At 38.4% G+C, this 25,389-nt stretch overlaps 3 protein-coding genes across 3 annotated transcripts; 2 read left to right on the top strand and 1 right to left on the bottom strand.

Moving 5' to 3' along the window:
* The first annotated feature begins 14,035 nt into the window (after positions 1-14,035).
* LOC129778947 (SRR1-like protein) lies at positions 14,036-15,049 on the top strand. Its single transcript, XM_055786141.1, has 2 exons — positions 14,036-14,288; positions 14,359-15,049. The coding sequence occupies exons 1-2, from the start codon at positions 14,119-14,121 to the stop codon at positions 15,047-15,049; spliced, it is 861 nt and encodes a 286-aa protein (XP_055642116.1). The 5' UTR covers positions 14,036-14,118.
* On the bottom strand, positions 14,353-18,674 carry LOC129778946 (flap endonuclease GEN-like). Its single transcript, XM_055786140.1, has 4 exons — positions 17,578-18,674; positions 16,578-17,514; positions 15,944-16,514; positions 14,353-15,887 (listed from the first exon to the last, which is right to left on the bottom strand). The coding sequence occupies exons 1-4, from the start codon at positions 17,733-17,735 to the stop codon at positions 15,394-15,396; spliced, it is 2,160 nt and encodes a 719-aa protein (XP_055642115.1). The 5' UTR covers positions 17,736-18,674; the 3' UTR covers positions 14,353-15,393.
* On the top strand, positions 15,036-15,404 carry LOC129778948 (protein FMC1 homolog). The gene has a single exon (XM_055786142.1). It carries the CDS (start codon positions 15,036-15,038, stop codon positions 15,354-15,356), a length of 321 nt encoding a protein of 106 aa, XP_055642117.1. The 3' UTR covers positions 15,357-15,404.
* Positions 18,675-25,389: the final 6,715 nt, after the last annotated feature.

Below are 25,389 nucleotides of genomic sequence, written 5' to 3'. Positions count from 1 at the left end.
AAATACATTCATGTGAAAGAGTTTATTTGAATGTTTTCTATTCATGTAACACTGTGACCAAATATTTTTCAATCAAGTACTATTAACAGGTGGTGATCGAGTAAGTATTAACCACTGATGGGCTTCCAGTATCGAGGAAAATGTGGAAACATCTAATCGTTACTGAAAATAATCTGCCAGTTCCTCTGGGAATTTAAAAATACATTCATGTGAAAAAGTTTATTTGAATGTTTTCTATCCATGTAACACTGTGACCAAATATGTTTCAAGCAAGTGCTATTAACAGATGGTTATCGAATTAGCATTAACCACAGGTGGGCTTCCAGTATCGAGGAAAATGTGGAAATATCTAATCGTTACTGAAAATAATCTGCCAGTTCCTCTGGGAATTTAAAAATACATTCATGTGAAAAAGTTTATTTGAATGTTTTCTATCCATGTATCACTGTGACCAAATATGTTTCAAGCAAGTGCTATTAACAGATGGTTATCGAATTAGCATTAACCACAGGTGGGCTTCCAGTATCGAGGAAAATGTGGAAATATCTAATCGTTACTGAAAATAATCTGCCAGTTCCTCTGGGAATTTAAAAATACATTCATGTGAAAGAGTTTATTTGAATGTTTTCTATCCATGTAACACTGTGACCAAATACATTTGGTTTTGTGGTTTTTCAATCAGTCGCAATTAACAGGATAGCTTCTGAAGATTATTCTTCCCATCAGTAGGATATTTCCGTATCCAAATTGTATGCGCCCGCAATCGATTATTGCTCAGTCGCCGAAAGTTCCGAGCTCAGAGAGTTCATTCCCCTCTAGTTTGCCTTCGTAAACCACACCATCTCTCGATTCAATCACACACAAAAAGCATACTTAAGCGATATTCTGGTGGAGAGACACATTCATTTTTCGTGAGGACATCGACAAGACAACATCGTTGCCTAACGTGCTGGAGGAGGTGGACGGCGAAGGATCGACACATACACGCGCAGAATTCTTTCCGTTTGGATGCCATTCAGCATCGAGAAAGTTCCGGAAAGATCTAATCATTGCTGGGAAATAATCTGCCAGTTCCTCTGGGAATTTAAAAATACATTCATGTGAAAGAGTTTATTTGAATGTTTTCTATTCATGTAACACTGTGACCAAATATTTTTCAATCAAGTACTATTAACAGGTGGTTATCGAGTTAGTATTAACCACTGGTGGGCTTCCAGTATCGAGGAAAATGTGGAAATATCTAATCGTTACTGAAAATAATCTGCCAGTTCCTCTGGGAATTTAAAATTACATTCATGTGAAAGAGTTTATTTTAATGTTTTCTATCCATAAAATATCCATATAATACATTTGGGTTTGTGATTTGTCAATCAAGTACAGTTAGCAGGTTAGCTTCTGAAGATTATTCTTCAGAACAAGGTTTTTCGTATCCTATATTGGATGCATAAAACCTTGTGCCTCCAACGTAACGCTCTCGTTTTCGAAGTCTCCCAAATATTCATTTATTCATTCATTCAGAATGGATTTAGATTCAACTTCAAACAAATGATCTCTAAATCAACGATAGTCCTACGTCACCCTTGCGGTTATACCATAGATATAACCCACTTCCTGTTTTTTGGCTCTTGTTTTTTAGTTAGGTCGATTTCTGACGAAAAAAGTGTTTTCGAGATAACAGCTAGAGACGTCGGTTAATCGTTCGATTAATTCAAATAATCGAATATCTGAAATTATAATCGATTAATTTTGTATCGTATAATTTGAAATCAAAATATAAATACATCGGATAATTGTCACTGTAATCGCGATTAATGAATGAACGAATCTTTCTCAAGGTTAATGCATTTTCAGGCTAAGAATTAGGCTATATAATTTTTTTTATCCAACCATCTAACATCAACAACCCGATAGACCACGCGACCAGAATGACAACGTAATACCCCAACGATTAATCGATAATCGAATAAATGAAAAACAATAAATGAAATAACAGCAAAGCTCGACGTTTCGTGCGATTCTAAGAAATTTGGCATCATTTTTTTCTGAAAAAGTTTTTTTGAAAAACCAAAAAATAATTAAATCGGAGTAATTATTTTTTGGTTTTTCAAAAAAACTTTAATTTTGACATCTGCAACACTAGTAAATGAAGTCCGAATGAGCTAATATTTTGCATAGGGTATATTATGGAGAAAAAACATTTTGCAGCAAGTTCCGTATGGTTATGAAAATAGTTCTTTCGATTTTAACCATACGTTTTATCTCGTATTCGGGTAAATAACTCCCAGTCCCAGAGTGTCGATCTTTGACAAAACGTTTCATTCAATTTGGAGACATTTGGCATCATTTTTTTTTTTGAAACCCCCGTTTTTCTTTACTCTCTCCTTGGGTAATTTTTCTGTTTTCAAAAAAACTCAAACTTTGACGGGTGTGCGACACTAGTAAATGAAGTCAGATTGAGCTAATATAATATCACTTCAAGCAAAAAAGTGGGACCGATTCGAGATTGCTTTTATGTAAACAATGAACTTTTTTTACACTCTAAAAATCGCACCGACTTGCACTGACAACTGAATGATATTGTCAATTTGTGCGAGATGCCTCAAAACAGCTGGGAATAAATATTGTTTATATACAGTAAGTTACATTTAATTCGACATTTAAATTATTGGACAGATCTGTAATGTGATAAACGTGTCACATTGTGTCATATTGGACATTTTTGTAAACATCGAGTTCGGGGCCCAAATTATGGCGCCACATTACAGTTGCTACCAGACGTCGACACTGTACCACTCATATTGCCAATGTTCAATCACAGGCCAAAATCGCCTCCAAAGCGAAACTGAGTGGTGCATCGGCATGCCGTATTAAATTTAAATTACTGTATTATATTGTTATTAATTTTCGCATCATAAGCAACGAACACACATTTATTTTCCACTTGCAACAGTATTCACGATGATTGGATGGATGGATATACGACTTCTACATGCATATAGTACGACTATTGTCATGCGTATATACGATTTACTACAGACAACAACAAAAAAAAAACAATGGCGGAAAACGTTCTTGATAATTATGATGATTATTATAGATTTTTATAAATTCATGTATGTTTGGAATATTACGTTAAAAATTATTTTTAAGTCCGAATATTTCCGGTTTCAAGAGAAGTGAAAGTTAAAGATGCTTTTTTTTATTTTTAACTTTTGAGAACGAAAGATTATCTGTTTACCGGTCTTTTGCGTTTTGATAAGCATAGTTACAAAAATAAATTAGTTCAACTTCGTCATTCAATTGCACTTAACTCAAAACTGTAAACATGAAATTATGAACTTGACAAACCAAGCTGCCAAGTATGTCAACCCAACAAACATTAAATCGTATAACTATCGTATACAGAGCATCGAATATCTGATATTTTGGGTGGTATATGATGCGCCCAAATAGCATATACAGTAAGTTACCTCTAATCCTCGACATACCGACGCACTACTCGGTGTCGCATTAGAGGTGATCAGTCTTCGGAAAGCAACGCGGTGCTGATGTGCAACTTTTGACGTAGGACTACGTCTTTCATTTCTATACCGGGGTGTAAAATCAAAGTTTCGAAAACGAAAGCGTTACGCCGGAGACCGAGATTTTGAGCGTTAATAGCTCCTAAACAACTGAACGAAATGGTATGATAAACACTTCATTCGAAAGATAAAATGTCTACGCGTTCTATACTTGTTACTTTTTGATCCAAAAACTTGTTTCAATAGTCTTAAAATTGCTTTCAAAACAGGCTATTGAAATCACCAATCGGTATATAAGCGAGCGGCGCTCGGAAATCCACTCAGTTCTAATTGAACAGCGATTGGAGCATGTTGTCGCTGTTGCGGTGAAGCTCTTTATTTATCATGAAAGCGCGGATGAACGGTGTCACCAAGAGCCTGTTTGTGCACCCTAGGCCAGAAGGGAATCTATCAGGAGGAGAGTGATGCCACAAACGGTTCCCTGGGAAGACATCGCTACACACACATACACGCGCGGCTATTAACAGGTGGTTATCGAGTTGGCATTAACCACTGGTGGGCTTCCAGTATCGAGGAAAATGTGGAAATAACTAATCGTTATTGAAAATAATCCTCTGGAAATTTAAAAATACATTCATGTGAAAGAGTTTATTTGAATGTTTTCTATCCATGTAACACTGTGACCAAATACATTTGGTTTTGTGGTTTTTCAATCAATCGCAATTAACAGGATAGCTTCTGAAGATTATTCTTCCCCATCAGTAGGATATTTCCGTATCCAATATTGTATGCGCCCGCAATCGATTATTGCTCAGTCGCCGAAAGTTCCGAGCTCAGAGAGTTCATTCCCCTCTAGTTTGCCTTCCAAATTGCCATCGTAAACCACACCTTCTCTCGATTCAATCACACACAAAAAGCATACTTAAGCGATATTCTGGTGGTGAGACACATTCATTTTTCGTGAGGACATCGACAAGACAACATCGTTGCCTAACGTGCTGGAGGAGGTGGACGGCGAAGGATCGACACATACACGCGCAGAACTCTTTCCGTTAGGATGCCATTCAGCATCGAGAAAGTTCCGGAAAGATCTAATCATTGCTGGAAAATAATCTGCCAGTTCCTTTGGGAATTTTCAAAATATATTCATGTGAAAGAGTTTAATTGAATGTTTTCTATCCATGTAACACTGTGACCAAATATGTTTCAATCAAGTGCTATTAACAGGTGGTTATCGAGTTGGTATTAACCACTGGTGGGCTTCCAGTATCGAGGAAAATGTGGAAATAACTAATCGTTACTGAAAATAATTTGTCAGTTCCTCTGGGAATTTTCAAAATATATTCATGTGAAAGAGTTTAATTGAATGTTTTCTATCCATGTAACACTGTGACCAAATATGTTTCAATCAAGTGCTATTAACAGGTGGTTATCGAGTTGGTATTAACCACTGGTGGGCTTCCAGTATCGAGGAAAATGTGGAAATAACTAATCGTTACTGAAAATAATCTGCCAGTTCCTCTGGGAATTTTCAAAATATATTCATGTGAAAGAGTTTAATTGAATGTTTTCTATCCATAAAATATCCATATAATACATTTGGGTTTGTGATTTGTCAATCAAGTACAGTTAGCAGGTTAGCTTCTGAAGATTATTCTTCAGAACAAGGTTTTTCGTATCCTATATTGGATGCATAATACCTTGCGCCTCCAACGTAACGCTCTCGTTTTCGAAGTCTCCCAAATATTCATTTATTCATTCATTCAGAATGGATTTAGATTCAACTTCAAACAAATGATCTCTAAATCAACGATAGTCCTACGTCACCCTTGCGGTTATACCATAGATATAATCCACTTCCTGTTTTTGTTTTTCACCCAGTTGAACTCTCACTCCTTGCGCACACCTGCGCCCGGACGAATCAACGCGCACCGAAACAAAGTTGAAATGTTTACTTTCAACACCGTTCGCTTTAAAGTTCGAACATCCTTTCTGCACCGTATCCTTACACCGGTGTATATGTCCAAATTTAAACTACGCTCGAATCTTGTTTGTCTGCTTTGCTTTCTCTGTAGAGGCGGTGCGTATGGGGACGCGCTGTTGTTTTTATGCTTTGATTAGAAGCGGGCGCTAGAATTTGATGTGTATGTGTGTGTATAGAATGTGTGTAGAATGAGACGCGCATCACACAAATGAGAATAAATGTTTAGTATCTGAGTTCTGCGCCGGGTACATTTTGCGCTGTCGTGCTTATGAATATTGTGCTCTTCGCACCAAGATAGAATAAGAGTTTTCTTTGAGTGCGCGCTGATAAGAATTAAACTTAAGCGCAGCGCTGAGTTTGTTTTCTGAAGACTGCAGGGTTGCGAGAACAATACACTAATTGGTCAAATGTCGCAATTCGTTTCTTTATATCAATGCACGCATTGCACTGAATATTAACGAGAGGCGTCTTCCGTGCACCGCCATCAAAGACGAATGAACTCTCTGAGTTTCAAGTGTCTTTAATTCAAAAGAAGAAGAAGAAGAAGTGCATCGCCATTAAACAAGCATCAAACACGCGTCTAACAGATGTGCACAGTTGCAGTGCTAAAAATGAAACATCGCGAGAATGACCGTTTATGAAAAATCGTTTCTCGACTCTCGGTCAAAACCGTTAACAAAGTTTCTAAGTTCTAAGTTTTGCGCAATGAAAACAAGCTACACACAAAAAACCAAACACTGATGTTTAGAAGCGATCTATAATCATTTGTACTCTCTTTTTTCGATTGCTTTGCCATAACTCAGATGATTGTGTTAATTGCAATGTCAGATGCACTTCAAGGGAAATATTCGCTAGCGTTCACAGCTCGAGGGGAAACATTAAACACAAAAGGAGCAGAATAAGCGACTTTTGCTGTTTCGGGCACATAAATATTCTGAGAATTTTCCTCAGAGAAGATGCAATACTTATACGCTGGCGACAGCTTACTTACTATGCAAGGGTGGAGTTTATTTCTCTTTTAGCTATCCCCCTTCGTTGTTTCTGTTCTAGCGGCTGCACAAGTTACCCGTTATAGACTGCTCTGTTCGGGAAAGCACACAAATGGACAAAACAAATGTATGGAAAAATGGGAATGCTTCCAATTCAATTTTAATCATATACAGACTATGGGATTGTAATCAAACAAAAAAAATCTTAGAAAGTTTCCAATTCGATTGGTATACAAAACGTTGAAATCCGTTCGTAGCAAAAATAGTTATTAACGTTAACTTTATTTCATAAAAACGTGACCTATTTTCTGATTTGGCACCCCTAATGTAAGACGTAGTCCTACGTCAAAAATCTAAAATTGGAGGTGATATACATACATCTAAGACACATTACTTGTATGATGTGTATAACTGGCATATGCATACGAAATTGGAGGCCATAGACATGTATATGGGGTATATGATGTAATATAAACGATAATTATACGATTTATTTTTTTCCATGATGTATGTATATCGCCTCCACGTTTGCTTGTATGGGCTGGCTAGGCGCATCATATACATGTAATTTATATTAATCATACTTGTATGTTTGTGAATATAATACTCAAAATAAAATCATTACACTAAACCTTCGTTTCAATCAACTTATACAGTAACCAAATCACGCAATAAACATCAAGAATTGCTGGGAATCTCTTATCAATATTTGTTCAAATTTAAAAATGTGCTTAACTCCAGTTATGTTGACAACTTTTATGCATTCAATTAAATCGTACGATAAATCATATATAAACATAAACATTCCTACCTTTCATCCTTCATTAAACACCTCGTAGTAGAAATCTGTCAATATGCATACACTCTACTACGAAACATAGTGGAAAAAATTATATTCGTCGATGTAAACAAGCGGTGAAAAAGGAGACACTTTTCGACGAGTGATTTGTATGAAGTTCCACTGCCGTGCTGATACTTTGCATAGGGTATTTTTTCGTAGAAATCAACATTTTTAATGAAGTCCCGTTTGAAAATTCGAGATGGCCATTTTCATTGGCACTCTAGATGGGGTATAGACAATATCCACGTGGGCACGTCGAACGAATGTTTTGAAAAACCGATTCACATCCGTGATGGTGACGGGACATTGTATTCGTAGCGCACTTAATTTGTATTGCAAAAAATGACTAATCATTAGTAGTATTTACCAAAAAAATCGTCACATATACCTATTTTTTTTTCCTAAGAGGGTAACGAAATTATTCCACCTTCTATCATATACTTTTTGATGTACCCATACCTTCCAAAATGCCAGGTTTGAAGACATGTCTTCATTTTGAAGACATTTGACTTACTGTGGAGACATTTGATTTTGTGAAGAATTTTGAAGACAATTCAGTATGATAGCGTATGTGAATTTTTAAGAGATATTATTTCTATAAAATACTAACTGTTGGTCGAAAATATCGTCAAAAAAAGTAGGGCTTTTGTCTCAGTATCATTTGCTCACATTTTCATCAGTGTCACTTGTTTGCTTTTGTTCTTAGCAAGATGTGTGGAATAAACGTGTGACCGTGTCGTCAATAAGTGCGAGAGGGGAAACGGTCTAAATATACAGAGGACTGTGGAAAGGGATTTGACTGCAAATAGAGATGTCTAAATTTTTCGTTTATTCAATTGTCGATTAATCGTGGGGTCATTTTTAATATTCGATTCATTCGAATAATTGTTTTTCAGTATTCGATTAACCGAGCGAATATTTATTTCTTGTAATCAAAAAGAACAGACATATTTATAATAAAAAAGTTTGATGTCATAATTTTAAAAGTTACATTAAATATAATTTTGAAATAAACATGGTGCAAAATAATTGTTTTTGAATGAAATGGTATTTTTGTGTATTGATAAATTAACCATTTCATGATTTTTTGATGACGATTGAAAAAAAAGCACACCATGAGAATGATGCACAATATTAATATTGTACCAACATAAATTTTTTTCTGTTCAAAATTTCCTGTTCTTTGAATGTTGTTGAAATAGCTGATTTGTTTGAATATTTCTGCTTGGTCCTTATAGCTACTAGTTCAAAAGAGGTACATTTATAGAATCATTGACCACTAGTATGGTATATTTTCCTCGGCACTCTGAATTTGAATACTACTATTTTAGAACGGGAGCTGAGACCACCTTCTTTAAGTCCGCATTTTACTCCTGCAGACCCTGAATTCTTCTTCCCAGTCTCCTCCACCACCAGGGAATCATTTTTATGGTTCAACCGTAAATTATTTAGCATATCCGATGAATTTCGACGAAACACCATGACGGTTAACACTTCTATACTCGCGCATAGGTCTGAGAGACCAAGAAGTTAATAATTCGTTCATTTCTCAGAAAACATCAACACTACGACATTGCGATTCTCTCTAGCTTCGTCATTCGTTGTTCGTCATCGTTTAGCGTATCGTATAAGTTGGTACGAAGGGGACGTATATCACTTTTTCACCACCTTCGGTCTGAGACACCGACACGCGTACGTAACTTTTTTGGACAAGTGACTTTTTTTCCTACTTTAGAATATTGTTCAATGAAATGTATAAATGAATGTCAGTGGCGTGGAATATTTATTAAATATAATGCATAATATCATTTTCGGACTATTGTTATTTGATTTTAGTCCTTTTGTCACCGGATTGAACGGATTCATATATTATTCGTCGTTAGATTCATACGTGCAAAAGTAAAGTTCAAATGTTTGATATTCATATAGTTGTTCACTAAATATAATGGTCACACATATACACACTTGTGAAATAATTGCACTTGCGAAAGAATTGTAAACTGTAAATTATAAATTAATCGGAGGCTTATGGTTTTTTTACAGTTACAGCTTCGGGTTTTTTTATAATTTATGAGCTGAACAATATCGGCGATAAAACAAGTCGCAGGAAGTTCCTAGAAATCCTTTTATATCATCTTTTTATGCCCTATCAAAAACAGGCATTAAGTTTTTGTTAACCAAGAACACAGAAACAAAGAATATTAGATATAGGAAAACTTGAAATTCCAGAAACCTTACAATCGAACAATTAACCGACGTCCTAACCGCAAAACGCGGGAAAATATTTCCATCACCGACCGACACCGCAAGTCGATCTATTCTCTTGAGCTGATACATATAATAAGATAGAGTATATTACCAACCTAACTTTAACCGTAAAAGACTTACCTTTCAACTTTTCAATGCTCTTATTCCCACCAAAACAATTCCACACACAAAGAGCAAAAAAAAGATATTGCAAAATATTGCAGATTGTTTACATACGAAATCCAAGATGGCTCGCACCTCGGATAAACCTCATTGATTACGATATCGCCACTGCACAAAGCTATTCTTGGGGACATTCACTCGCTTTTTCAAATATTTCCAAGCAAGAAATCCACAAGTATATAGAATGAATTCCTCAACAAAGCGACTTCAAATTCTGGAGAACATCAAGCGGTCAAATTGAGTTATCACAGTTCCGTTTTTGCGGAAAAAGTGGGGCGATATTCACTCAATCAACAGTATATTAAGCCAATTATCATATCTTAACTCAAAAAATTCAGTTCGCAGGTGCGAAACATTTCTTTTGTCCACATTCATTAAGATAAAATCTCAAGGTAAGTTAAAGAAATGCGCTTTATAACAATGTTAGTTAGAATAAACATTGAATAAGCTGTAAAACTTTGTTCTATAGTATGTTATGTATTTTAGTTTCCTTCGATATGATTGTGAAGACATTTTTTCCTAGGTAGTGCGGACTGAATCAAAACGGCTGTCAAAAAAGATCCAATTGAAATGTCAAAAGAGATCCAACGATCAGGAGTGTTATTTTTCTTATGATAATCAACACCATAAAAGAGGTATTGTTGTCAAGGGCAAAAATAATTAAAATTATAAAATGAACGAACTACATTTTTCCGTCAATTATTTAATTAACCATTGCATCTCTGAGAGAGCATCTCAGCCTTTCACTGAGCAACGCATTTTTAATGTCCCTTCTCTTTGACATAACGTTTTTCCGGACGAAATAAAAACAAACGAAGTCAAAGTCACGTAAATGTTTACTCCTGCGATTTGAAAATATTCGATAAAAAGTGGAAGGAAGAGATGCCAGATGATTTTAAAAAAAAAGTCTGTAAAAACATGTGAATGTCTGTTAAAAATGTGGAAAAGTCTGTAAAAGTGTGCAGATCTATAGAAATGTCTTTTAACGTTAATTTTCACATATTCATTAATACTTTGTGCATCGCGATGCACGTAAGATTGTATTTTGTATATATATATACAGCCATTCCATGCCAAACCAATACAGGTAAACTTCGATATAACGTACATTTCACTTTCAAAATTGTACGTTGTATCGAATTGTACGTTATATCGAAGCATAATAAAGTACTCACAAACGTAGTCTATAATACATTATTGTGTTGCTGTTTTAGTAAAGTCAATGAATAACTTCAATTAGAAGACGAAGCCAGCCTTTTTCATGATGTTTCCCTTCGTATTGTTGATTAAAACTTGATTCATTTAGAATCCGGAATTACAAAACCAGCTGTATTTCGGGATCGATTGAAGGTACAAAGCTTGTTTTAGCATCACAATACAGATAATTCATTGTTCTATCAGAAAAAAAATATTGAAAAAAATTTTCCTTTACACTTTGGAAATGTGTACGTTATATCGAGATAAAATGTACGTTATATCGAGTGACGTTATATCGAGGGTACGTTATATCGAAGTTTCCCTGTATAGTGGTTCTCAGATCTTCGTCAAAAGTGACACACACACAGGATAGAGACAAATCGGCAGACTCAGCCAGAGGGACGAGTCCAACGAGACGAGCGAATGAGCGTTAAAAGGGAGCGATGGCAAAAAAAATACATTCATTACGATTTGTTCGCTCGTTGGATTCACATGCAGGCTAAAAAGGGTCCTTTTCAGGATCACAAAATTATCTTCAATCTAAAGAGTTTATTGTTTTGTTATCACTCGATATCCCCATCTTGTTCGGCTAAACCTTTCTGTTTAGCGATTGCATTTGCCACTCGCCACAGCTTTCACAGTTGGAAAATTTCTTCCCATCCAGCTTGTGACATATTTTACAGTAAATTACATTCAATGGCACGTCGCATTACCACCACTCAGTATCGGATTGGAGGTAATTTTAACCTGTAATTGAACATTTGCGATGACAGTGGTACAGTGTCGACTTTCAATGTGGGGTCATAATTTGGACCCCGAACTCTATGTTTACAAAAATGTCCAACTAAATATGTCGCATTACAGGTCCGTCCAATTAGCTAAATGTCGAGATAAGTGTAAATTACTGTACTTTCAATCTAGAAGCAATTTAAGAATTGGTGAAAATCAATAAGCTCAGAATAACTGCCAAATTCACATACTCGTCATATCCTGGCAAACAAATTATGAAAAAAACAATTTGTGTTTTATTATTATTTTGGATAATGTTTTAGAAAGCATTGAACTGTATTTCCTAAACTCTTTTTTGGAAGGTTTAATGGCCCTGAAAAGCGCCTTGTTTTATGGAATGGTTCCAATTTAGAAAACTTAATACTTGTGGTTTTGAAAAAAACCATTTCGAACGCCCTAGATGCCGCCTTGTTCTGGATTTGCCACCAAAGCAGTTTGTATAAAGAACAAACTTTTTTCTTCTGCTACCTGATGCCGTTTTGCGATTGCGTTTGCCACTCGCCACTCGCTGCAACTGCCTGTTGTCTTGATGTCCACCGAACCGAATGTGTTCTGTTCCGAATGCGGGTTTTCTTATCGTCGCGAGCAGTTTCGCCAGCTAACTCGATCACTTCGGGGGCCGAAACTATATAACGCCGGCTAGGTGGACTGGTGCACTGATACTAACGCGCTCGGCCTGGAGTTACCCTTGCGGGGAACTCCAGATCAACACGGTTCGAGCGGGATTTTGCCTTTCCCTTCACTTTTCCTCCTTTACCATGTCCAGACATGGCTGCTTGGGTTGGTTTGTTGATGTGTTGTGATGCGAACCGATGTGGTGTATGGTTTGAATGAGAATGATCGTTACGGCAGCGGAGCGGGGATTTTTAAGCTGACTGGCTGGCTCGAGAATTACGCATGTGTGAGACTGCGACCAATGTTTCGTTCATTTTTTTCTTTTCCTTTCCAATCGTGCTTCATTCTATTTCGCTGCTGCTCTGGTTGCCCGTTTTGGTCGGTACGATTTGAGGAGCACAAAATGGACCAATCAAAAATGGGCACATAGTGCATTTTGACAATGCTTGATATTTCACAATTATTCAATTATTTATCTCAAGAAAAATGAAATGTTATTCGTTATGATAGATGCGTGGATATATTTCCTATCAATTGATGCAAAAACCTTTGCGATCTATTGAGAAATGCTCGAGTTATAAGCGTTCCAAATCTTGCATTTTTTCCTACTTGTTCAGTGCCTAGATTTCCATTTCACCCCCTATATCTTCCGGTTAGACGTAGTCCTACGTCAAAATCAGTATTTCTTCGTTGATATATTGGACATCCACCAAGGCTTGCGGTCTTGTCGTTGATGAAATTTATAAGAAAATGCAGTGTATATTTTCCATCCGCCATGCAAGGCTATACAAGTTTTAGATAACCCCACGGTCATGAACCATGTCTGTGGTAACAATATCGAACAGTAACCCATATTTTGTCATAAGCAGACCCGAAAGCGAATGTAAGTTGTTGAATATAGAATGAAAATTTTTATTCGATGTTGTTTAAATACTCAGAAGACATAGTCCTGACCCTAACTTAACTATTTATCAATAAATCTACTTGCATTTCAGCAAAACAATCTTATCTAGAACAGAAAATAATTATCAGAGACAATTTTCGTTCAAGATTTTTCCTTACCTGCAGAGAATGCAATTTTTCATTAATTGTGAATAACTCTCTTTCGTCTACAATGATGTCAGGGCAAAAGAGCTTATGTGTATAAGTTCCAAACTTCATACACACCAGATTGGCCAACCAGAAAGACTGCCGGGCCACAGGTTGAGTATCGCTGGTCTAACGTCATGTGTATTGATATAAACTAAATATAATAACTTTTCTGTATTAAAACTATGGATAAATGTCATATGGTGAGTCAAATATCTTTAATGTGATGAATAGAGCCTCTTATTTTTACAAAAACCTGTGAAATATTGTTATATCCAAAAAGTCTACAACAAAAATAAGTTTTTTACAGATATGTCTGTAAATTTACAAACATATTTGTAAATCTGGCATCTCTGGTGGTCTGAAAATTTATTGCAAGAAATCGCTTGAAAACATGCATGAATTTGCTTGAAAATTAAGTGGACTGAGTCCGCACCACTTAGATTTTTTCGAACCATTTGAAGACATTTGAAAAAAAAATCACCTGGCATCCCTGATACCTTCTCACCTTGCATCCCAGTTTGCAACCCGCATTGTATACGTCAGTAATTTTCTGTACAATGCAATATAGCGGTGATAAAACATCATTCGGAAAGTTAGCAAACACACCGTTATGTGCGCTTCCTAGTACAAATTCCCCATGCCGCGCGTATTACGGACAAAATGTCAAAACAACACACTCCAACTTGTGACTCGGATGGTTTTATTTTGGTTTCTTCGAGAAATAAAAATTATGTAAACCGACCAGTGAAACGATTAACAAATTTTGAATCACAATCAACCAACGGGGCTACAACAGAGGATCACAATATAGACATAAATATTTTTTTACGGTGAATTTTAGCTTTAGAAAATAATATATTATGCGTTTGTAATATAAACTTGGACTTTTATTAATTTTAGGAAACTATCTGAGGCTGAGAGCGATTTGGTAACATCTGCTTTCTTCAAGGCGAATATCGACAGACTTCTTACACCACTTGAACGAGCGAATATAAAGGCAATAATCTGTCTAGGAATCGGAAAACTATCCGAATGTGTAATATCTCGTTTCCAATTAGCCTTTGTGCGCTGTTTGCAAAGAGAATTGAATATTAAAGGAAAAATCCGATATTACGATCCTATTCTCAGCCGACAAGAGGGGCAAATACTTGAGCAGTTGGATGGAATAGTTTTGGAGGAAAATCTCGAAGGAAAATATATCGCGGAAGAGAAGACTTTATTCTACTTGCCCCATTGTCCTAAACAGATAAGCAATAACTTGCTTTGGCGGAACTGGAAATTAGAATTTCTACAAAACGTATTTTTAATAGGAAACAGTTTCGAGGAAATCGTCAGTAAAAACCCTCAGAGATTGTTGAGAAAAAATATTCCATTCATCTTAAACGTAAAAGATCATTGTATAGAAATTAAAATTGAAAATAATTTCAAATTCAAGGAAATTTTCAACGACACTTCTCTGCACTATTTTGACAAAGCGGCGCTCAGAGATAAAGATCAGCACTTTTGGGAAACTGACGAACCGCAATATAACGAAGAAGACATTGAGTTCATAACCAGAAAATTTCAACCTGAAAAACATGGCCACAACTAAAGCGGGCGGTAAATTAATGAAAAATCTATTAGCCGAAATCAGAAGAAATAGCTCCGAAGAAAATTTTATGAATTCGCTTCCTGCTAAGTACATCAGTTCACAATTTAGAAAGTTTGAAACCACACAACAGCAACATTGTAGAGCAAGAGAGGAAGTACAGTTCATAGGGGAAACGTATTTATGTTACCTTGAATCCATTCGAAAGCTGAAGGAGATCAACGCGCATTATACTGGTCGGGGCGAGAGGAGCGTTCGCGAGACGGCCGATATGGTTGGATTCAAACTTCCACACGATCCGAAACCATAATTTCGAAGGAATGAATATCGATCAATATATTGCCTGTTTAGAAATCTATGTCATATACTATTGTTTGATTCATTTGATCGACCGTTGGCATCACCACTCGGTCCTTGAGCATCAACGAGCATTCGAACATATCCATTTCTTTGAAATTATCCTGTAATTCTGGAGGTGGTATGTCGAGGGGTTCAAAAAAGAAGCTTTTCCTCTTTCTTGGACGACTGGATGACGCATTGAGCACTGATATATCACACACGTCCGTTACATGGGAAACAATGTCTTCCTTTAATAGAAGTCTTCTTTCCACATTGGTATCCTCTTCGTGGTCATCCAGATCATCAATTCGGACACTCATGGCTAATAGTTCCTCTACTCCCAGGCGGGGTTCAACGATATCTTGCTGCGTAGAGATCTTACCATAGTTAGGATCACAAACACGGTCAATTAACGCCGACATATCGAAATCATTCGCATCATCCGGTGATTCATTAGCTATTCGATCTAAATAAACTGAATAGCTTATGTCCTTATCGTCGTCTGTAGAATATATTCTAAACAGTATCTAACAGCATTTCGAATTATGTAAAAATCACCTGATTCAACATCTTCACTCGGATTTGTAACCGATTTTAAATGAATTCCACTGCCAAGTTCATTCACCTCAGAATCACAACTCGCGATTTCACCAATTTCGTCGTTGATTGTCTCCAAAAATTGCTCTAACTGAGTTTGTTTGCCATTACTGGATGGAATCTTTTCGGTAATTTCTTTCCTCTTTTTTTCTCTCGCAGTTTTCTTTTTCGATTTAGTTTTTGTTGCTAAAAACGATTCAACCAATGACGGATAGGCCAACTCTACCAGATCTTGCGGTTCTATTGTACTCCACAGCATTTCCTCTGTATTTCCCGAAACGCTTAAGAACGATTGGATCTGTTCATTTCCAATCAGTCCGGTGAACAGCGAATTCTCGTCTTTCCAGATTATTTCATAGCTGGCAACCCCTTTGGGGGAGCGTTTCTTTTTAATATAATTCGGTTCGAGCATGATACTCACTTTCCCAGCTGGACTCCGACTCAAAGTTATAATTTGCCATCTGGTGAATAATGGAAGCAGCTTCTGAAAGCAGTAGATTTCATCCCATTGCAGTAAGTTTCCCATATTTCGCTGCAATGGAAAATAACATAGTTTTATTCGGTATAGAGGATTCGAGCCGATATTAATACAAACGATAAATTTAACGAGATTTGGTTGCTTCCATTTGAGATCCAACGCCGGGAGTTCACACGGACGAACCAAGAATTCATCTATGATTGCTTCTGATGGGAAGTCTGGGTTTTGCAACGACTTTCGTTTTATGTCCAGCTCTGCTTTGATCTGAAGACGTTGGTTTTTCCATCTGGATTCATCGCATCCGCTTTTCGTTCTGCAATCCTGACAGCCGCTTCGACGGTGAGCGATGGATTTCCCATGGTGGCCACAATCCGAGCAAGTGTTCTTATCCTCGACTTTCACTTCCAAATCCGTTAGTCTGTCGGCCGTTTTTCTCCAGGTTCTTATTGTTTTCAGTATTTCGTTACTACCATAACAATTTAGCAACTTATTAACAGCCTCTCGTCCCACGCCGGGTACTCCTTCGGGACAATAATCACACCCTAAAAATAGTCCCATGGCGATTATTTTCTGTTGTCCAAAATCCATCACCTTTCGGATCTTTTCCAAATCATAAATATCGACCGAGCCGCCGTTTTGAGTGGCGCAGAAGTTTCGAAAAACCCGGACTGCACCATAGGCGAAACAATCCGAATCTTGGCTTACCACACCATAAACAAGATTATCACTATTGAGATACGCGCATAGTGCTTCAGCCTCTCCTGGTGCCTGGACACAAGTGAGGCCCATAGTACTCAGCAACTCCTCACACTGTTTCAGCACATGATGGAAACGGTTACGCTTTTGTTCCGTTGCAGCTTTTCCTTGACTGTTCTGACTGGTACCGCCGTTTTCCTTGTCACAGGAAACTGTTTTTTTGGGCCGAGCTCCTCGGAATTGGATCTGGTTCCTTTTGATGATAACTCCATACTTCAAGGGAGGAGCCGCCCCTTCCAGAACAAACACGGGAATTATTCCTGTTTGCAGTAAGTAGCAAGTGCGGAAGAACAGGTTTCTAATAAAAAAAAAAAAGGGAATGTTTCAATACTCGTATTTATATAGTTAAAATCATATTCACCGTAAATAAAACCGTGGATGGACAAAGTAATCTACCACGTTAAGACTTTCGCAGACCCATCCGGATAAATCGATTGCAACGGCTTTGTTGTTTAACTCAAACAGAGGTTTTTTGTCGCAATGTGGCGTAAGTAAATTCCATAAATGTTTGATTCCCATATTATGATTTTGCTGTATAACAGTTTTGTTCAAGACGTTAAAAACGGAATGTACCGATGCATTTATTTTCCATTCTTTTATTCCTTCCGCCAAAACACTTCACGGATCAAAAATAAGGTGCTGTATTTTGAAACGGGCTTAAAGCCGGGTTCAGACGGTGCGAGTAAGCATACGAGTCGATCTAGTCAGTTACTGCAGTGCAGCTACTCACACCGTGTGAACACATCATGCCAGTTAGTGTCATGTGTGATTCGGCGTGCGAGCTACTTCAAAGTTTTTTGAATTTACTCGCACTCGCATCCCTCAAAACGTCAAAAAACAGAATTTAGCGTTCGAATCAGGGATGCCAAATGTAAACAAATGTCTCTATTTTTAAGATATTTGAAAATATGCGAAGATATTTATAGACTTGAAAAATATTGGAAAAACAAATAAAACCCTAATAGTTTCTAAACGGAATCGTTGTTATTTTGTTTGGCACACTGGCGGGGCACGTTTTCTTATTGAGACAGTTTTATTGGGAATCTAAATATAAAATCATCATCGGGCACAATTTTCATTCAAAATTCACTCACAACTTGCAAAAAAAAGTATTGTTCTAAGAAACAGAATACATATTCGATTTGAAAAAAGTATATTTTCATTCATTATTTTAGTTTTTGAGACGTATTTATTCCTCCGGCGAATCTACTATCATTTTCATTTCACAAATTGGTACACGAAGCTGCTGTCAACGCGAAGTAAATCAAATTTTGAAAAATCTTTTAGACTGCCATTTGTAGCACCACATACTTTCGGAATTAATTAAGCTATGGATGCTTTCGAGGTTCTAAAAAATAGCGACAATAATCTGATATATATTCCATATTCCAGAAGAAAGGCACATCATTTCTAGTTTCACTCATGAGTGTATATTGGCGTTGTATTTGTGGAGCAATTAAATCCAACAGTTTTTTCACTTTTTCAGGTGTTATTTCCAACACTGCTCTGTACTCTCGGGGATCATCATCGTGGAGTTACTCCAGTATTGTATTTGTTACTCCTTTTCTTTGCATCCAATTCCTGGCCCGAATCCTTTTTTCTTTCTGCTTTTTTCGGATAGTACCCTCAGTTCAAAGAAATTCAGCACAAAGTATTTGTAAACACGGCCAGCGTGTGTCTCGCGATAAAATTTAAAATTGTGTAATGATAAATTCAACTGAAAACCTAAGCCGAAAACAGCCAATAAATAAGTTGATTTCGGATCAATCATCTGTCAAATTCGGACCTGATTGCTGTTTCTGACTATTTGATGGACATTTGAAAAATCGTCTGGCATCTCTGGTAAACCCGTACTTAGTATCTAGTTTCTTGTCAGCAGCTCACATTGTGTGAACGGACAAGGCGAGTCAACCATTTGTCAAGCGAGTTCACCGGGTCAGTAGCTGCTCGTTGTGAAGTCAGCTACTAGCAACGTATAAATGGGCCTTAACGTTGGCAAACGGTTCAAATAACCTGCCCATAAAAACATGAATGAATCTATGTTGACCGGGGCTCTTGCAATCCTATCCCATCCAATGCAAATTGATCGTAGGCAGCATAAAACAGGGCTCGCGCTTAGGGGGCTCACGTATTGTTTAATGTTTGGAGAGGTTTGGAGTCATAGCGTAAGAACACACTGGACGGCTCTCCCGCGCGGATTTTGCAATGACAGATCGCCGCGGGGCCTCGATAATGAAATGTGAATGAGATAAAACACATAAGGCGGGGCGGGTGTGTGCGGTTCCAATATCACTGTTGTAAGGTTCCTCATACGCTGCGGTGGGTCGATGGAGATGATGCGCCGCAACGGTTTTGTGGGAGTATTAGTGTTTATGCGCTTTTGATAGGTGTAAATAAAGCAAGGCAATAAGAAATGTACTCTCAGGTGAGCCAATACGTGAAAATCATTCTGCGGTCATGTAGCTGCGGATACTCGAATTCCATCCAAATTGTCGAGAAATGCAATATTTTAGACGTTTGTGATCAACTTCTCTCTCCCTCTTGCTCAGGTAAACATCCCCTCTTCCGTTTTCCACCATTCTGTCTTTATATACCGCATCTCTCATCCGCTTACTATTCAAACAGTTGTACCTTGTATCATAGACTCGTCTTGCATCCGTCTAAAATATAATAAGCCGAGAGCCGCTTAATGTGTTTTACTTCAAGTTCCTGCTGCGACTTGTCATTGCGAAAATCGCGCGGGTGAGCCGTCTAGTGTGTTTCCACGCATATATGTTAATATCAAGGCGCTTAGAAGTATATCCTAAGGTGGGCCAACTTGCTAAAAGCACTCTCCAGCCACCTTGGAAGTCTACTGTGTTTTGTTTGTAAACAAAACCCAATACGCTAGTGCCGAAGCTCGCTCCTGATCAGTCTGTCTCTTTCACGCTTCAAGCAAATAAGTCCCCTTCTGCTTTCTTCCGTTCTGTTTTCATATCCTACATAACCAACTTTTTGCCAAAACGGCCTTACCTTAGGATATACTTCTAAGCGCCCTGGGTAATATTTGATTACGTTGGATAGTTTCCTTTGGCAAACGATGTTTGGAAGCTTTCTTGACGATTTGCAATTAAAATCACAGCTGAAGAATCGTGCGGAGTACTTCATTTTTAATTTTAGGTTATGATTTCTTTGCTCATGATTTTCTATGCTGGCTACTAAAAGGCGGTCATCTTAGCAATCTCTTGGAGTTGACGGCATTGAGCTTCGTTTACTAGTTTAAGGGACCTCAAAAGAATAATTGATTTTCAGGCGGAATGAACACATTTTTAAAAGTAAAATTATGAATGAAAATTAACTTTTCCGTTTTAAATTAGTATTCTATTTGAATAATGAACTGCGTCACGAATTTCTTCAGTGTTATCGAATCGTTGACCGCCGAACGCCTGTTTCATCACCGGAAATAAGCGTTAGTCGTTAGGGGCGAGGTCTGGGGAGTAAGGAGGATGTTCGAACACAGTCCATTTGAATTCGCCCATAAACCTGGCCTTTTGTTCTTAATCGCGGTTCTTAATCGGTCCAAAACTTCACAATTGGCGATCTAACGTACAAATCTACATCTAGGCGGCGCTACGGTGAAAGTGATGATAGTTTTAAACTTTGCTATTAGTGAATTCGTTTTTAAAACTGAGTCAGTGTCAAACTGACTCTGTAATAAAAAAAACGTTTTCAGTTTCACGAATGCGGTGGTTTGTTGGTGTGCGTTATATAGTCTGATTTTGTTGTGATCGCAGTAGACATTGCCTAAACTGTAACCAACGAAATGTACTTCTGTTATATATAACGTAGCAACGTAGTTTGTTGATTTGAATAAAATTTTCATTAGTCTTCTAACACCCAACCTGAACGGTCTAGTTTTACATTTTTATCCGCAAAAGGTTATGGGCCCAGGACAGGTCATAGCCGGAAGAAAGAAGATTTTTTTAAAGTAATTAGTCAACCCAAGATGAGCCACGGAGGAGACGGCAATGGAAACGGTGCTGGAGTTCCTGCTGCTGGAGTACAAGCTGCTGGGAGCGGACGAATCACCGGAGTTTCGTTACCGTTTATCGAGAGGCTCAAGGGACGAGAAAATTACACCACGTGGGCGTTCGCTATGAAGATGACGCTCATCCGCGAGGGATCATGGAACGCTGTGTCGCCGCCGGAAGGACAGCAAGTCGACGCGGAAACGAGTTTACGAGCGATGGCCACGATCTGTTTGAGTCTGGAGACGACCAACTACAGTCTGGTCCAGGACGCGAAGGACGCCAAGGAAGCTTGGGAGAAGCTGCGGAATGCTTTCCAGGACAATGGTCTGACACGGAAAATCGGGTTGCTGAGAAAGCTAACGTCGATTCGGTTGGACGAATACGGCAGCGTGGGGTCGTACGTCGATGAATTGATGTCCACGGCACACAAACTTGCGGGAATCGGATTCAAGGTCGACGACTCATGGCTGGCTGCGTTGTTGCTGATGGGGCTTCCGGACCATTACGAACCCATGATTATGGGGCTCGAGGCATCCGGCACTGCGTTGACGTCGGACACGGTGAAAGCAAAAATTTTGCAAGATGTGAAGCTGCAGAACGGACCCAAAATCGCCGGTGGGGACGGAGCGTTGTATTCAAGTTCAAGACGGCGTGGAAGCAAAAATGGTGCGGCCATGAAGGACGACACGTGCCACAATTGCAAGAAGCGTGGGCATTTTGCAGCGAAGTGTCCACAGAAGCAAAATACATCGAAAACGTCTGGCAAAGCTTTGTGCAGCGTTTTTGCGATGGGCGATGTAAGCCAGAAGGAGTGGTACTTTGATTCCGGGGCCACGTGTCACATGTCTCGGAATGAAACTGGATTTGTGAAGCAACAGCCAATGGCGCATCCAGTGGGAACGGCGAACAACGGTAGCATGATGTCTGTCGCGAAGGGTCTGGTCAAGCTGGAGCTCAATGAAGGACCCATCGAAGTGAAGGAAGTGCTGCAGATTCCGGAATTGGCCACGAATCTCCTTTCGATTAGCAAGATTTGCCAGAAGGGAATGACGGTGGTCTTCGATGCCGAAAGGTGTGAAGTTCACGAGAGCAATGGCAACGTGATCGCATCTGGTACACAGGTAGGCGGCTTGTATATGCTGAACCAGAAGCACGAGGAAGCCTTGCTGGTACCGAGTAACGGAATTTGGCACAGACGTCTGGGACACCTCAATCGTCGAAGTCTACGAAAGCTTGCGACGATGGCAGACGGCATCGACTTGGCAAATGACGTCATCCCAGAGTGCATCGCTTGTATCGAGGGTAAGCATGCACGTAATCCATTTCCTTCCAGTGAGTCGCGAGCCGAAAGGCTACTGGATTTAGTCCACTCGGACCTGGTTGGACCCATCGAAGTTCCTTCTCTCGGTGGCAGTCGTTACGTGATGACGTTTATCGACGATGCGAGCCGGAATGTTTTCCTCTATTTCCTGGAACAGAAGAAAGAAGCATTTGGAGCTTATGAAAGTTTCAAGGCCATGAGTGAGCGCCAAACCGGAAGGAAACTCAAGGTTCTGAGAACGGATAACGGGACCGAATACGACGAATACGGACCAACTTATTGACGAAACGGCCTTACCTTAGGATATACTTCTAAGCGCCCTGGGTAATATTTGATTACGTTGGATAGTTTCCTTTGGCAAACGATGTTTGGAAGCTTTCTTGACGATTTGCAATTAAAATCACAGCTGAAGAATCGTGCGGAGTACTTCATTTTTAATTTTAGGTTATGATTTCTTTGCTCATGATTTTCTATGCTGGCTACTAAAAGGCGGTCATCTTAGCAATCTCTTGGAGTTGACGGCATTGAGCTTCGTTTACTAGTGTAAGGGACCTCAAAAGAATAATTGATTTTCAGGCGGAATGAACACATTTTTTGTAAAATTATGAATGAAAATTAACTTTTCCGTTTTAAATTAGTATTCTATTTGAATAATGAACTGCGTCACGAATTTCTTCAGTGTTATCGAATCGTTGACCGCCGTACGCCTGTTTCATCACCGGAAATAAGCGATAGTCGTTAGGGGCGAGGTCTGGGGAGTAAGGAGGATGTTCGAACACAGTCCATTTGAATTCGCCCATAAACCTGGCCTTTTGTTCTTAATCGCGGTTCTTAATCGGTCCAAAACTTCACAATTGGCGATCTAACGAACAAATCTACATCTAGGCGGCGCTACGGTGAAAGTGATGATAGTTTTAAACTTTGCTATTAGTGAATTCGTTTTTAAAACTGAGTCAGTGTCAAACTGTTCTCACGTCTTGCTTGCATGTATGGGTAATCCAAGAATTGCATACAAAGCCAAAGCTTTACCAAAGATGATGAGCAGATGAAACAAAAGGATTTTGTAATCGATTTACATTTACATATACCTATATTTCAATTATTTCGCATTTCTTCTCTGTGGCTGTCCACATACCACGTGGACAACTTTAGGGGGGGTAGGGGTTACGAAAATGTCCACGTTTGTCCACGGTGAGGGGGGAGGGGGTTTAGATAATGTCCACGTGGACACATAAAGTATATTTTTAAGTAAAACATTCATATTTATAGTAAAAATTTAATGAGATTTGCTCTATATTTACAAGATATTTTTAACTTTACGCCCACCCTGAGTACTCTGTATTCAACAATAAAAGACTGAGTTGCCTGAGTGTGCTGCCCGGTCAAACATCCATATTTTGCATATGGCTGGATTTCTTCCAGGAGATGTATATTCTGAAAGGAACGCGCATGAACTGGCATCGATTAATTTATTCCAATCGGTGATAGAGGACCATGTATTCCGTCAGGATAAAGACACAAAGAATGTTGGAATTTTTGTAGTATGAAAAATCACGACTTATGTGCAGGTTTCGATTCAGCTGCTGCTCTTGATGATAAAACGGCTTCGTATTTATTTTCCGAGAACTCCCAAGATTTTCCGAAAATTGAAACGAACAACAAAATCTTTGATCGGTACACGGGCCGTATCTGTTGAGATCTGTTTCTTTCAATGATGTTTTTCTTTATTGTAATTTTTGTAATACGCTTCTAGTGGGTTGTCTGTAAAACAATTTTTTTTACCCCGTTTGTTTATTTTAAGCTCATTAGCATTTATCTGTAGCGGATTTTTATTACAATGCTGCTATTGATGTCAGTCAAATTGAGACACTTATCAAGAGTAATCCTCGGTACACGACACATGAATTAATGAATTCGCTACAGATGTCTGAAACCGCTCATGAGCACCTGGTGCAGCATGGATACGAAAAACGCTACAATGTATGGACTACATATTAACCCATATTCCGGAGCCCGATCGGATTTGACAGATCACAATCCGAACGAGATCAACTTTTGCATACTGCAATCCAAGGTTGCAACATTTGCACAACTCGATTGGATTTGACTCGGTCAGATGAAAGAACGCAATATTGTGCTAATTTCAAATCCTACCGGACTCCGGAATAAGGGTTTATTTTATCGAAGAACATTTGAAAGAACGCATTTCAATCTACGATTCGTTTCATAAACGCAACGAAAATGCATGACTTGATTCGGATGGCTTTAACGTTCTCAGTGGAACTTTGGGCTTCTCAAGGTAAGTATTACTTGCGTCATTTTTATTAGTAGTACTTAGTTAAGATATCTTTGCCGAATAACACGCCTTGAATGTATTCAGCAGTATAAAGCTCTACAATACACGCGACCTCAGTGCAAGTCGGAAGAAATTTCTTTGACGAAAAAGCCCCCGGCCAGAACGGGAATCGAACTCAAATCCCTAGCATGATAATGTGTGACGATAACCACTCGACTACGAGAGCACAAAAATACATATTTGTAGCAAATTGTGAAGAGCAAATCATTCAAAATAATGTTGAGTTAAAACAATATTGGGCATTTGAATATAACCACGAAGGAGGTTCTCTGGCTCTGGTAGGACTGGAAGAAAATCTGCATTTTGAGCTTCTACCAAGCAACTAGTCTCGATGAATTCCATCAAGTACTGCTCACAGCTGAACGTATTAAAATTAACGATCTAGAACGCTTCAAGGGCACTTCCAAGACTCCACCCGCTTTATTCACCAGATATGGTATCTTCAGATTATCAACTGTTAAGATTTCCGTAAGACGAGGAAATATT

This window comes from Toxorhynchites rutilus, chromosome 3 (genome assembly GCF_029784135.1).
Source record: "Toxorhynchites rutilus septentrionalis strain SRP chromosome 3, ASM2978413v1, whole genome shotgun sequence".
Classification (NCBI taxonomy): domain Eukaryota; kingdom Metazoa; phylum Arthropoda; class Insecta; order Diptera; family Culicidae; genus Toxorhynchites; species Toxorhynchites rutilus.
The sequence above is the reverse complement of the archived record's forward strand: the minus strand, read 5'-3'. Positions and strand labels throughout refer to the sequence as shown.

Bases quoted from the DNA above. Each gene is read 5' to 3' on its own strand.
- LOC129778947 (XM_055786141.1), top strand. From the start codon at position 14,119: ATGTCAAAACAACACACTCCAACTTGTGACTCGGATGGTTTTATTTTG. The intron at 14,289-14,358 runs GTGAATTTTAGC...TATTAATTTTAG, and splicing joins GACATAAATATTTTTTTACG to GAAACTATCTGAGGCTGAGA.
- LOC129778948 (XM_055786142.1), top strand. From the start codon at position 15,036: ATGGCCACAACTAAAGCGGGCGGTAAATTAATGAAAAATCTATTAGCC.
- LOC129778946 (XM_055786140.1), bottom strand. From the start codon at position 17,735: ATGGGAATCAAACATTTATGGAATTTACTTACGCCACATTGCGACAAA. The intron at 16,515-16,577 runs GTTTGTATTAAT...TTTCCATTGCAG, and splicing joins CAAATCTCGTTAAATTTATC to CGAAATATGGGAAACTTACT. The intron at 15,888-15,943 runs GTGATTTTTACA...TATATTCTACAG, and splicing joins GAGTGAAGATGTTGAATCAG to ACGACGATAAGGACATAAGC.